At 40.0% G+C, this 14,306-nt stretch overlaps 1 protein-coding gene across 2 annotated transcripts in view; it reads right to left on the bottom strand.

Annotated features, from left to right (window-relative positions):
* Positions 1 to 14,306, bottom strand: part of RFTN1 (raftlin, lipid raft linker 1) — a 101,731-nt gene that overhangs the window by 13,365 nt on the left and 74,060 nt on the right. For both annotated transcript variants that reach the window (XM_061351043.1, XM_061351044.1), the window contains one exon: positions 5,976 to 6,091. In XM_061351043.1, coding sequence (XP_061207027.1) covers positions 5,976 to 6,091 — 116 coding nt within the window. The remainder of the gene's footprint in view (positions 1 to 5,975; positions 6,092 to 14,306) is intronic.

The raw sequence follows: 14,306 nt of genomic DNA on the forward strand, positions 1-14,306 counted from the left end.
AGGACAACTCCCAAGTAACAGGCCATAAAGCACAAGAACTAAATGTGATCTATCAATCCCATCAGTACATTTTCTTAAATAACTCTGGCACCTTTAGTTTCACAATTCCTGCAACACTTGTGCACACTGTACCTTAAGGTGTGTGCTGATGCTACTGTTTCTCCATCAACTGTTTTGGGGAACAAAAGAAGACAGAAAAACGCTACCTGAGAACTTGCATACTCTAGGGTGCCTTAATACACACAGCTTAATCACAGAATCAGAATGGTTTGGGTTGGAAAGGACCTTAAGATCATCTAGTTCCAACACCCCTGCCATGGGCAGGGACACCTCGCACTAGACCACGTCCCCAAGACTGTCCAACCTGGACTTGAACACTAACAGGGATGGAGAATTTACCACTTCTCTGGACAACCTGTTCCAGCACCTCACCACCCTCACAGTAAAGAACTTCTTCCTTATATCTAACCTGAACTTCATCTCCACACAGCTTCCCCATTATTTCCCTTGGTTTTATTTTTTTTTCTCAAACCAACTTTGGCTTTTGCACACAGGCCATGTGCCTCATTCCATTATAGAATCATAGAATCATAGAACAGTTAGGGTTGGAAAGGACCTTAAGATCATAAAGTTCCAACCCCCCTGCCATGGGCAGGGACACCTCGCTCTAAACCATATATTACTCAAGGCCTCGTAGAGCTAATAATCTCTTTCCATGTAAGAAACACAGCCGAAGCACAGACCCTCCTTACTGCTACTGCTCCAGGCAGCAGGAGAGCAAACCTTGGCACTGCCCTTCACATATATGCAGGCTGTGTATGAGATTGATAGGGTCCCAGCACCTGCCTCCTGCGCCCCTCAAAATGCTGAGGCTCCTCTCAAATCTGCCTGGCAGCAGCACAGGGTCAAAGAGGTGCATTAGGCAGGGCACTACTGCCTGACTAAAGGTGACCTGCTGGGGAAAAGAAACATGACTTGTGCCCTGTGTGGTTTTTTATAAAGCATAAAAGAGGACTGGAATGCTTTTTCTCAGCTTGTTTTAAAATGGAAAACTGAGATCTAGTATGCTCACTTATTCCGGAAAGATACTATGTGTGAGCAGAGAACTAATTCTTACCTCTGCTCTTGTCAGAAACCTAAGCAAACCGTGACAGATAGGATGTGATTTTTTTTATTCATACAGTTACAAATCCTGTGCTTCTCTGCCTGTTTACTTCAAATGCCCTTTATTCACTTCGAAGAAGCATTCACCTTGCTAGATGTTCATTCAATACTGTCACTGCCAGAAGAAAGCATCAGGGAAGTTTCAAGTTCATACTGATAGATTTTATTACTAGATTTATCAACAAAAACAAAGATTAGCCTGTGGATTTTAATGCTGTCTAGAGTATATTTTTACTAAGTTCAGTAGACAAATACGTATGTATCTATGCTGCTTTCATTTCTTACATAAAAAAAATGAAACAATTATGAAAACCTTTTGAAAAGAACAGGCTCCTGACGGGTTTTTATTCAGCTTTTCTTAAAAAGCAACAAGGGGCATAATGATGAAATGCTCTGCCCAGGCAACGTAGATGTTCTCTGGGTGGTAAAGAGGGTCACACACACAGCTGCTTTTCATGCCCATCACCCTCAGTTCCTTTGCTGACCTGGTCATGCCTTTCTCCCATGGCCAGAGACTGCAGAACATAGCTTAGCTGCCATATGACCTAAATCAGATTTACAGACAAATCAAATCCTCATTTCCAGAGAATTTGTTCCAAGGCTTACATTAAGGCAACCTGCAGCCTAGGCTCAGCAGAGATAATTTTTAAGTCTTTGATACATCCCACTTTAAAAGGTTTTTACTATGTCTGCATCAGACGCTGACCCCATTCAGTTCTGCCAGGGCAATGGCAACACCATGATGTATTTGAGATTTTAATTCATGTTAGCACACTAAAGATACGGTATAGCAGAAAATAAAAAAGTGATGAATCACCAGCTGAAGATTTTCAATGAGAAAATACCTGGAAGTTAAGGAAAATATTTTCAAAATTAGCAAGGATTCAGAAGCAGATCAATGCAGATATCTAAAATAAATGTTACAGCACTCAATTTGAAAGACAGTATTAGCTCTTTTGTCTTGGGTAATGGGGAAGAGAAGGTGACAGACTAGAGTTGGGAAGAGGGAGGTCATGCAGGCTCTGATTAATCAGAACTGTCTACCCACATTTGCCTACGCAAGCAGAATTAAAACCATCAAACAAGTTTTAGGGCTAGATCTCCAAGGCTGCAGTGGAAATAATATACCCTGACATTTTGAGAGTTGAAGTGATGAATGATGAGAGCAGCATTTTGTCATTATAAGTCCTGTGGTCATTTGCAGAGGATGCCACAGCTCTACTTAGAGAAGAAAGAGTTAAATTACTCAGAGCTATTACATCCTGTCTGCAGCTTGGCGGGACCACATACTGTGACAGCTGGGAGCTTTACATCCTCTACAAATTGACATTTTACACACACACCGAGTGCATTACACTGTTCAGCTTGTTTTCTGTATTAGCCTTAGCAATTAGAAAGGCAGCACTTTCTCTTCCAAGAGGTGTGCCAACCCCTCTCGTTTGCCTTTATGGTTAAACAGCAAAACTTCACCTTTTCATTCAGATAGGCTCTTGGTCTATTACTATGGGGATCAATACATCCTACATGTCTTCCTTTTTCAAGCAGCCTTCTTTTGTTGTGGCACAACCAATTTATGTTCAATTCAGACCACATCTGAACAAGTCCATAGCTCACCCAGATAATCGAATCTGATACAAATTTAAAATAAGGATCCATTATACACATTTATGTCATGCTGCCCATCAGGGCTTCTTCCATGGCCTTGATACAAACAAAAATGACAAATGAAAAAGATTAATCTGGATCAGAGCTGAACCTATAAAAAAAAAAAGAAAAAAGAATGCCTACATAAATGAGTCATTCCACTGCTCCATTAACTATCTCTGTGTAATTATACTTTGAAGTACTCAGAAATAAAGCCTTTACTGGCTTTTGAACATCTACTACTATCAGTCACTACTGAACTCCATCTCCCACTCTCTACATCTCCCGTTTTATAGTCCTTTCCTCTACCACCACATTATTCCACATTTATGATAAATAAAGGTGAATTCCAACTGGGTTTAACAGAGAGGTGACTTGGTCTTCTGGGTACAACACTGGGCAAGTCCCTAAAGATCCCCTGGCTTCCAGTTTTTCTTTCATTCATTTGATGACTTCACCTACCTATGCCTTTGCTGTCTCAGAAAGCACGAAGCACGAAATATCCAGGCAGTTATTTAAACATCAGGAAAAAAAACCCAGAAGTGGTCAGCTCTGCTCTTCCTCTAAATGGGCAAGACCTTTGCAAGAGTTTCCCAGTATCTCCACCTCCTTCCCTCAGCAAGCTTTTTCTTCTCCATATTGTTCCACTTTTATGTTGGTGGGTAACACGGTCGTAATGTCCCCAGAAGACAGGCACTTGATCTCAGAAGAGCAAAATTGCCAGGGAACACCCAACATCCAAATTTTAAATTACAGCTGAGAACAATCTGATCATACCAACAAGCTGTGTATATGCTAACAGTTTCTAAAACTGCACATACCAATTTTTATGTCTAGAATAAGAGATTCTCCATGTCAGCCCTCATACAGACATGGTGTGCAGCAGTACAGCACCTTTTGACACACCAGATGGCACTGGGGGGTTCATTCTTTGATCTGTTGACCAGTTGTGTCTCCACCATGGAACTGATAGAATTGAAAGCAAATGATACTCCATCATACCAGGGCTCTAACGCTTCAAGGGCCCCTTATCAGTTACTCTTCTGCTGTGTCCTCGTGCTTTGGTCACCACTCTGCCACCACTGGATCCACATTATCAGATACTGTCCTTGTCATGTAGCTTGTGGCCACACGGAGCAAACTAAGAGGTGCATGTGGGCCATAATAACTTTGTTGCATTATCCTACTGAGACAGAGAACCTTTCACTGGTTGTCTAAAAGCCAAGCTGATTCAGACTAAGAATTCATTTAACTCAGAAAACTGTCTCAAATATGGCTATAAGTGACAGCTAAGGAAGACTAGGATATACCAGGGCAACACATGTAAGATACCTGCCCCAAGTATTTTGCACATTTCCTCTCGGCACATCTGGTTTAGTTTCCATTGGAAGTAATCCAGTTTGTGCAACATGAGACCACTATGATGTGAGGTGAAGCATTTAAGTGAGGAGGATCAGGGGGTTCACTTCAAACGCACTCCTGATCTGAATTAAAATGCTTGCATAAACAGAGATAGGTAAGGTCAAGGAAAAAGAACATCGCTTCCACCTGAATCCACCTAACTTCTTGAACCCCCAGCATTCTCCAGAAAGGAGTTCCACAGACTCCTGCCTAAAGAATTACCTGAATTATCTCCTTTTTGTTTGCTTTGAACCTGGCCACGACTAGTCCCGTTTGACAGTCCATATACTGGAAAAAGTTCTTATACTGGAAAATATGGTAAACATACATGCCTCAAGCAATTTAGGAGACCTCTACCTATTCCACTCCCTCCAACTCTTTTCCAGGCTGAAAGGACACACCATGCGAAGTCTTCCTAACACAGAAGCTGTTTGTATCACTGATGATCCTCACTGCTCTTCTCTGAACAGTTACAGTGCTAACATAACCTTCTGAATAAGATGCTGTCAAACCATGGCTATAGAATAGAATGTAGTAGTATATGCTTGCTGTTTCACCTTCTACTCCTTCCCTAACAATTTTTAACATATGGTTAACATTAATGCTTCTTAAACATTTGCCTTCTTGATCAGCACTGACCTAATGCACACATGGAACCATCTGTTGTTATCCTAAAACCTTGCTCCTGAGTGGCAACAGCATAATTTGATCCTAAAAATTAATAAGAACTTACAGTCAAGTCTGTAATAACATTAAATGTAATATAGGAATTGTTTGTTCAGATGCATGCTAGCAAAAGAAAACCTGCCATTAATGCATTACACTGTTCTTCCAGAAGTTTCTAGCCATTATTGTATGTCCATTTCTTGCTACGCTTCAGTCACCATCTAATAACAAAACTCTTGATCTTAGTCTCCTCGAATTTTACACATTTAGTCTATCATCTGTTGCATTTTCCCTTAATCCATCCTTTCGGCATGTGTGTGCCTTGCTTGTCTTTCTTAGGATTTTATACCATTTACAATATATTTCAAGTGAAAAGATCAGATGATATGTAACATCTATTTCTGGCCGACATGTAATCAAATAAAATAACAAAAAATACCTACAGAGAGTTATGCAGCAGTACCTCCATGATCTTTTTGCTTCAAGTCACAAAGAATTTTAAGCCCAGCTTTTCAAATACCTTGTATTAAATTTGCTGTGGAAGATCAGTACTGACTGATCTAATGGCGTTTCTACTGATCTCAGTGTGCACTTGGATCAGTAAAAGGCCAATTTATGATACACATAGTTTGTTTATGGGGACCTTTCCAGAATATATGCTTCTTTCAGCATATGAAGGAGGTCAGATAGAGGCAAATGCAGTTATCTGTGCAATTCTACTGCAGCTAAGCCTACCTAAAGGGCCTCTTTCTTTAGAACTGCAATGCTACAGTGACTTGTGTGATCATGTTGCCCTGACAACCAATGGAGATCCTCTTTACAGTTAATCTAGCACATATGTGTACTTTCGGGACAGATCACTGATCACCATCACTTGCATTTCCTCCCCCACTGCAATAAAGCATGGGGATTATCAAAATCAAAAGTGTACCATATAAACCCAGAGTGTGCTTAACTGGTGCTATTGTTACGTTGCATCCCTCCACCTCAGTTGCCTGTCTGGTACTGTTGAAGCACAGATCAGTATGTCAGAGTTTACCTCACAGTCTTGGAGTGTTCTGATTTACAAAAAAATCAAAGAAGAAAATCTGCACACATACCTTCAGGACAGTCCACTGCTCTACAACAATTGCATCATAGCCCTGTATGTTTTTACTGTCTTCCACAGAAACATCTTCAAAGAGAAATATTCCATCCATTGTCCCATGTAAAGAATCTGTGAAAACACAGGATTTTCTGTAAGCTTTATGGAAGGCACTCCATGTGTAGTGAGGCATTTGAATTTACTAATAACAAATTCTTCCACGGATGTTCATTAAAAAGTGCACCGACCTTCCTCTTATAGTCCAGCTCTACTAAATGAGACTACTAGCTATTAAAAACTCTAGCAGTTTTTAAGAGCAATCCTACTGTCTAACAGCAAACCTCACTGTCCACTGTGCTACTCCAGAGTTTGTCCTTAAAACACACAGCTCTCCCATTTTGAGCAGGCACAATTAGTTCGGTCCTCATTCAGGAGTACTGCTCACCTACTTGAAATTATATACACACTTTGAGGGCTGAAAAACATGTATTATGTCAACTTTGTAAGGACTTTTGGAAGTACTCTTATACCAGTGACAACACCCATTCATTCACACAACTCAGAACTCCACATAACCGAACAGCCATTGCAGTTACACTGATCTACATGGACTAAGGATGATCTGGCATATCTGAACAGTGTTAAAGAAAAGGTATGTTCATAACTATTTAATACATTTATGAAGGCATTTTGACCATCTGGTTTAGTGCCTCTCTATTCTCATTTGCATTCTCAGCACGTTCAGCCTTTTTCCAGACAACACATACTATTAAAGTTACATAAGCAGCACTTTTTCCTTCAATTTAGCCATATATTCTATAATCAGCAATCTCTCCCATATGGAAGAACTGGAGTTTTGTCAGGTCCATGACACAACAGAAACAGGATAACTGAAAAAAGTCCAAACCTTACCTTTCTTTGCTAAAATAAATTAAATAGAAAGAGGAAGCAATAGAATTACATTTCGAAAAACTGTAAATAAGCCATACTGTACTCTTTATAAACACAGAAAACTCCTCTTACATTGACACAAAGCAGGTTTTTCAGTCTTTCTAATTTAAATAATACAATTACCATGTATGACTGACTATAAAGACCTTGCTCATACCCTCCCCAAGTGTTATGTTTTGCCTTATAAAAAAATTACGCCTTTTGCCTTTCTTTACATTTTTAGGAAAACTATATCCCTTGCACTGGTATGTTACATGCTTTTGAAATGCAACCACACATGCCAAACCAACAGATCTCTGAACTGCCAGGAGAGTCTTCTGAGTAAGTCTGCTTAGCTGTTCTATCAGGTTCTCCTGCTTTCCCTGGTGGATGTTACAAGGTCAAGAAATGCCAACAAGAAGGCACTGCTGCCTCCAAGGGAAAAAATGCATCAAACTCACAACCAATTTTCACAAAAGAGGCAGTGAAAAGAATTAAGAAGCTTCTTACCTCTTGCAGATACAATCTCAGTCACCATCTTCCAGTGTCATTATATGATCTAAATTTAATTTACTATCTGGAAACAATACTTATTTTGTGGGTAAAATGCACAACAAACCAAACTCCTACAGTTGGAGGCTTATGTTTACAAACACACTCTAGCAAGATTGCTGGTGCAAGTGTCAAGCATCTGCACGTCCTCTTGTTTCTATATGCACATTCCACTACCCTCTCTTGCTGCAGTTTCAATCAAGTCATTAAGTTGTAAGTGAGCAGATGCAAATACTTGTATCTAAACTAACAAAGCGTATTTTTTTATTTTTACTTAGTTGTGCAGGAAAATAGCTGTATATCACTTACTAGGGATTCTCCTTGGGATTCTGTTGGGAGACTCAAAGAAGTACAAAAATACACTGCCCTTTTTCACACTGTCTCCCCAGGCAGGTCTCATATAACTCTATATAGATAAAGAGAGAAGACAACTCCTTACCACTAGAGCAAGCCAGTATAACACATTGCTGCATTGCTCCAGAGGATGAGCTGGACTACAAAGCAGTAACTCCTGTCATCCAGATAAGATTTCTCATCCAAGTGAGGAGAACAGACATTTTTGTTGTGAAATAACAGGCCAGATCAATAAGTAGCTGGGTTACAGGTTAGAAAACACAGGGAGAACAAACCTGCCACACAGTAATGAGTACAAGATTTAACTATATTTAATCCAGGAACAGCACTTTGTTAGACCCTACATTTCAAAGCAAGAACCACCTCAGCTTCTGTCCGATATATCATGTTCCAACACCTAAACCCATACAGAAATCTATACTAGGATGCATAATGTACAAATAACCCTTTAAGTTTCCAAAGCATGGGTGACAAGACAGCACCCAAGGCCGAAAGCAGAATCCTGTAGATCCGTATTAGACACAGACATGCAGATCTTGCCAGGACAGCTTTATACAGCACTGGTACACTGCTCCAGTATCATGAATTCTCTTAATGAGATCTAATGTTGTGCTGTAGGCACCACTGCAGCTTGAGCTTGCCCTACACACTCGCCAGCTAATTACTAAGCGATCAAAACACAATCAGCATGCGTGTGTTTACACTCACTCATATATCATCCTTTATGTTTCACTCTGCTGCGCTTTCCACTCATCCACTTCACAGCTTCCACATATGTGAGCATTACGGCACATATGTAATGTTTTAGAAACTAATAGCTGAGCTTGTGAGACCCTACAGGCAGCAGATAAACTTGGCAGTGTTAGGTTTACAGATGGACTCAATGATCTTAAAGGTCTTTTCAACCTAAACGATCCTATGATTATATGACTTTGCTTCCTTGTTGGATGTACAATGATTACTTCTGAATGCTACATCCAGTCAGTCCTAAGAGCCATTAATTTTTTGGCCAGGAAAGAAACCTACTGAAAATGAGAAATCTGGAAGGGGAAAAATGATGAGGGAGAGGCAGCTGCAGCATACTGCTGTCTGATCAACAGAGGGATGCTGGTGAAAAACTCTGTAAGAGAAACTGGTTGATGATGCTCATTAAGATTTTCCTTCTTAACCATAACTAAACTTCTCTCTACCTGTATGCCACAGTGTTTAAACTTTGATGCCATAAATGCATGTCTGCCAATTCTCACACCTCGGCTGTACATCTTCCCTTTCACTGATCATCTACTACCCTTCCAGAGAGAAGGGGGAAGTAAAAGAAAGAATAATTGGATCATTAATTCCTTTACATATGAAGCATTTGGGAAGCTGAGAATAATTTGAGGAAAGAAGAAAGCAGCAGAGAGCTAACAGGGTCATATTTTGGAGAAAAGGCAAACATAACCCATGGTATGGCATCAGGATTAGCAGGAATTTCAGGGAAACTCTTACACAGAGGTGTGGAAGGGCATGGACATGGACACATGCACGGAGTCCACCTGCAGTATCTTTATCACACAGATGCTCTAGGTCTAAGAGCATCTTAAGTCTACAGTCACATTCTACAGCTGACCCACTAAGTGAGATTTACATAACCTAACATTAGATATTCATGATACAGAGGTCTACAGCTGAGTTAGTTATCTAAGGTTCTCTTTACAATTCATGGAGAGAAATAACCATTATTTCATTCAGGACCCAGTTTCACAGAATCACAGAATCATTCAGATGAACTGCTCAAAGCAGGTTTAGCACAATGCAGACCAGATTGCTTTATGTAGCTGCATCTTGAAAATCTCCAAGGAGGAAGACTGAACAAGTTCCTGGGCAGCCTCATCCACAGTGTGATTGTTTTCATGATGAGAAAGGTTTTTTTAATAAACAACCAGGACCTCTCTTGTTTCAATTTATATACATTTTTCTCATACACCTGAATCAAAAACCTGGATCCATTTTTTCTATAGTCTCCTCAACAGCCACTGCCAGGCACTATTACATCCCTCAAAGCTCTCTCTTCTCCAGCCTAAACCAACCAGTTCCTCAGTCTTTCTTCATAGAGCTCCAGCCACTGACTATTTTGTTGGCTCTGTGCGAAACTAGCTCTAGTTTGTCAACATCCTTCTTGCTCCCTTTGGGGGAGGGACAAAAACTGGACACGTGATGTGATCTAAATGCAATTTAATGAGCATCAAGTAGAAGATGATAATCACTGTCCTTTATTTATTGGCTATATTCATGTCATTACACCCTGGTGTGCTACTGCCTTCTCTCCTGCCAGGGCATCTTGCTGATTCACTTTCACCTTGCTGCCTACTAATATCCCCCTCAGGACCTTTTCAACAGAGCTGCTTCCCATCCAGGCAGTCCCCAGCCTGGATTAGTGCTAAGACCTCTCCCTTCACAGAGACCTGAACACATTCCCGTGTAACCTGCTGTAGGTGGCCCTGCCTTGGCAGGGAGCTGGACTAGATGATTTCTAGACGTTCCTTCCAACCCTAATGATCCTGTGATCCTGTGGTGTTTGTCCTCATGGAATTTCAAAAAGATCCTGCTAGCACATTCTTCCAGCCTGCCCAGGTCCCTCTGGACAGCAGCCCAGTTCTGAACCACATCAGCTGCACCCCTGAGTATGGGATCATCTGCAAATTTGACAAAAGCAAGCCCTGCTGACTCCTCTGACTGACAAAGAAACACAACAGGTCCTGGGACAGATCTCTGTGGTACTCCACTTGTCACTCCAGGTAAAGTGTGACCTATTAACCACGATCCTCTGAGCCTAGCCATGCAACCAATTTTTTTATCCTTTCTAGTTGTTGTCCCATCTAGGCTGCAGAGTCCTAACTTGGATACAAAAATGTTGTGGAAGCCACTGTCAAACTTCCTTGATAAATACACCCAAAATGACATGTACTGCTTTCTCTTCATCTACAAATCCAGTCATTTTATTCTTTCAACCCATGCTGACCGTTCCGAATCACTTTCTCCAACTTCATGTGTCCAGAAATATGTTTCAAGAAGGCTTACTACATTTTTTCAGCTGAATCTACTTATCTACAAAGACCAGCCATCTAAAGCTTTTGATAGTGAGTTGCTCCAGTTTCCACTGTTTCTCATGAAAGGTATTTCCTGATTCTGATGCAGTTGTATTCACTTTTAGTAATCTCTTGTTTAACAAGACTTAGCTCCTGGAACTTGACCTACATTAAAGAGGTCTTTTGTAATTCCAAACATTAGTTCATTTGCAATCGGGCAGTAAAGATTGCCAATAAGCCAAACCATTCTGACTTTGCTGTTTGTGGTATCGCTGCACAACCTCTACTCTTGAATTGACATAACTCCACTATTTCCTAAAGAAAAGGCTCTGAATGTAAAGGTTACAATCACTGTCCTCCCTCTGAAAACATTCCATTACCACTGCGTTTTTCATTAAGGTATCCTACTGTGCACAAAAAGCTATTTTCACTGAATTGTATAAATATTTGATGTAGCTCAGTTGACTAAAAGCTATTTTGAAGTTCTTGCTTCTCATTTAAAAGAGGTATATGGGAAAAGACTTCTTACTTTACCATGACAGCTTACCTACTGGGCAACAATTTTCCCGTTGTTGTCTTTGAACTACAAATCGCCCTTACCCAGGAATGTAACCTTTAGGCTGCTGTTGCTCTCAATGAGGAAAACCAGCTATTTGTTGCTTTATGTGGCACATGACCTGAATGCTGGCATCTGCTTCATATTTGTATTCCTCTCTCCACCTGAATCTTTTCACCTTCAGTATACACAGAGAAAATAATTCCATATGGATGATAAAAATCCCAGCCCCAGTGGCTAAGGTGACTATAATTGGCCAAATGCATCAGTGCTTCATCCTTTGTCTGAGGCAATGAGAGGGTAACCAATATAATCAATCTGGCCCTTTAAAAACCTGATTACTTTCCTTTTCCAAGCAACTTGCATTTTGTTTCATTTGCCTTGTCCTTTAGTACTGTCAATGTCATCTAGTTGGTTGTCTGGCTTTTTCTAAGTTTGAAAGGCAGGAAATTGTTAGAATGGTAAAACAAACACAAGAATGCCAGGCATTTAAAGACCTACAGTTCAAAACAAGTAAAGATGAGCAGGCTTGTGACCATACTGTTAAAGCATCAAAATAATAACCTTAGTTTTGACTCTTCCTCCATTACCACTCTCATCTTCTCATATTGCTGACTGGAGACCTGCTGTTATAGGAAAGAAGATGACCTTTCCTGTTACATCCTTTCCATTCTCAATGGTATTAATCTGTAGCTTATTACTACAGTCTCTACTTCTTACTAGAAGAGGGAAAGGTAAAGTCCTATGATCACTTTAGATCATTAGGGAGGATCAGTTCATGCCTGGGACTACAGGCAGAATTAGTGATAACATGAGCTGGATGAAAACCACCAGCCAGTAACTGAACTCCAAATCTAAGTAACTGTTATTAGACAACATAAGAACATTCAAGGACCAAGCAAGCTACTATTTCTAGCTTACTAGCAAAATCTGAGTACATTTAATATATGGTGTGACTCTGTGTGGTTTATATACTGTAATTTGCAACTGTGTTATGTTTCTGTTTATAATTATCTGGTACAATAAGCAAAAAGAAACAATTGTTATCAGTGAACTTTAAAACTATTTTGAAGACTAATTATTAAACTGTTGGCAGAAGGAAGAAACAGATTTATGACTACTGACAATCTGGAAATTTTCACGTCATTGGGCATTCCAAGGACAACGAGGAAAAGAAGATAATATCCCTGCTTTTAAGTCTAATAAGCAAAATAATGAATTAATACTTTAAGCCAAAGAGAAAACCAGCCCCCAGAACAAAGAAATGTGATATAACCAATTAAAGAAAGCATGCCAATACTACCTTAATTTGGAAGAGGAATAGTCAGTGAGTAAGGAGACCTGCTATGAAGAGATAGTTAGGCTTTTATAAAAGAAAAAACTAAGTAGCTAAGAAGCCGTCAGCCCCCTCTTTCTTCCCTCCTCTCTACCCTGGGCTGTTTCATAGTTGTTGGTGTATGAGTGAAAAAGCTGTTAGTTTCTCTGCAGCACAGGAAGATTTTAGGATTTAAATAATACACATTTAACTGCAACTGAAAGCAACTTGCAGACGTTCTTAGCAAATGTTCTTCTAATAGCATGGGCATGTTCATGGCGGTTTAACCTAAGTGTTCTAATTAATACACTTTTAGAAACCTTAGCTCTGAGCTTTTTAACTTCTAAACTTGTTCTTCCTGAAACTGTAAAACGCTAATAAAAATGTTTACTCTAGTTTAATCCTGAATCTGTCCACTTCTACATGATTTGTTGTCCTGTTTGCACTGAGACTTCACTGTCATCATTCAAGCCTACTTTATCTATGTCTGCAGGCAGTTATCCAGCGCTCCTCACTCTGGCATCCAAGTACATGAACTTCCCCAGGCCTCTGTTACGTAAATTAACTTTAGAAGTTTAAATAACAGAAAAATGCTGTGTTTAAAGCATTTTAGAGTGCGCTGATAAGCAGTTTTTATTAAAGAAAACACTGAGCCTGATAGAGCTAATTAGGTTTGCCTCTATGAGTTGCAGTTTATACACATAAAGTAAATGACCATTTGTTTTTAAGCAAGTTAACTAGCACTTACAAGGCTTTCCAGGAAGCTGTGTGAAAGCACTCCATCAGGTGAACTTTAGACCTTCCTTTCTTGCTACTTGCTTGCAAAATGAAAAATTAGGATTGCCTGTTAATTTCCTGATTGACTTTTTCCAGAACTGACTCATATTATCGTGTTTCATCATGGGTCCTGGAATTCTGACCAGCATCAAAATGAGAAGAAGATGCTCTGGAAGCAGTTCCCCTACAATTCGAGGCACAAACCCACTAATCTTAGTAGCAGTGCCCAGTCTATGGGTAACCACATTCCTTTTGAAGAACACAAAACAAACCAAAATTAAGTGAAAGATTCAGCCATAAGCACTTTAACCATGAAATACATTAGTCATGTAATTTTACAGTAAAATTAATCTGGTTGTAGCCAACATTCTTATGCTCAAGTACTTGTATTGGTTTATTCTCAAGGTCCCTTTCGTCATGTCTCTCAGATCCCTACTCTGCACCGAAGTCTTTCTTTGTACAGCAGGGTTCTCTTCAAAGCCATAGTGGCCATGAATGTAGTACAGATTGGCTGCAGTATTAAGCTGGACTCAGTGCCACATTTTCACAACATGCAAAAATCTGGTTTTGAATTTTTCTCTTCTTAAATTAAGACTCGCATTTATTCATCACTCGTAAGGACACACTAGCTAGGATGAAACAAACATAGACGACAGTTTTGCAAAACACCGTGCCATTAAAGTGGAAAGGGTTGGTCTCTACAGGAACTGGAAGTAACTAACTACATGTTTACCAGATGAAATTCAAGGGTCCTTACACTGACCTGTAATCAGTGTGTGCCTGGACAGCTAAGAG

Source organism: Neopsephotus bourkii, unplaced genomic scaffold (assembly GCF_033783945.1).
Source record: "Neopsephotus bourkii isolate Nb327-2 ecotype Australia unplaced genomic scaffold, CSIRO-AGI_Nbou_v1 NB_549, whole genome shotgun sequence".
NCBI lineage: Eukaryota > Metazoa > Chordata > Aves > Psittaciformes > Psittacidae > Neopsephotus > Neopsephotus bourkii.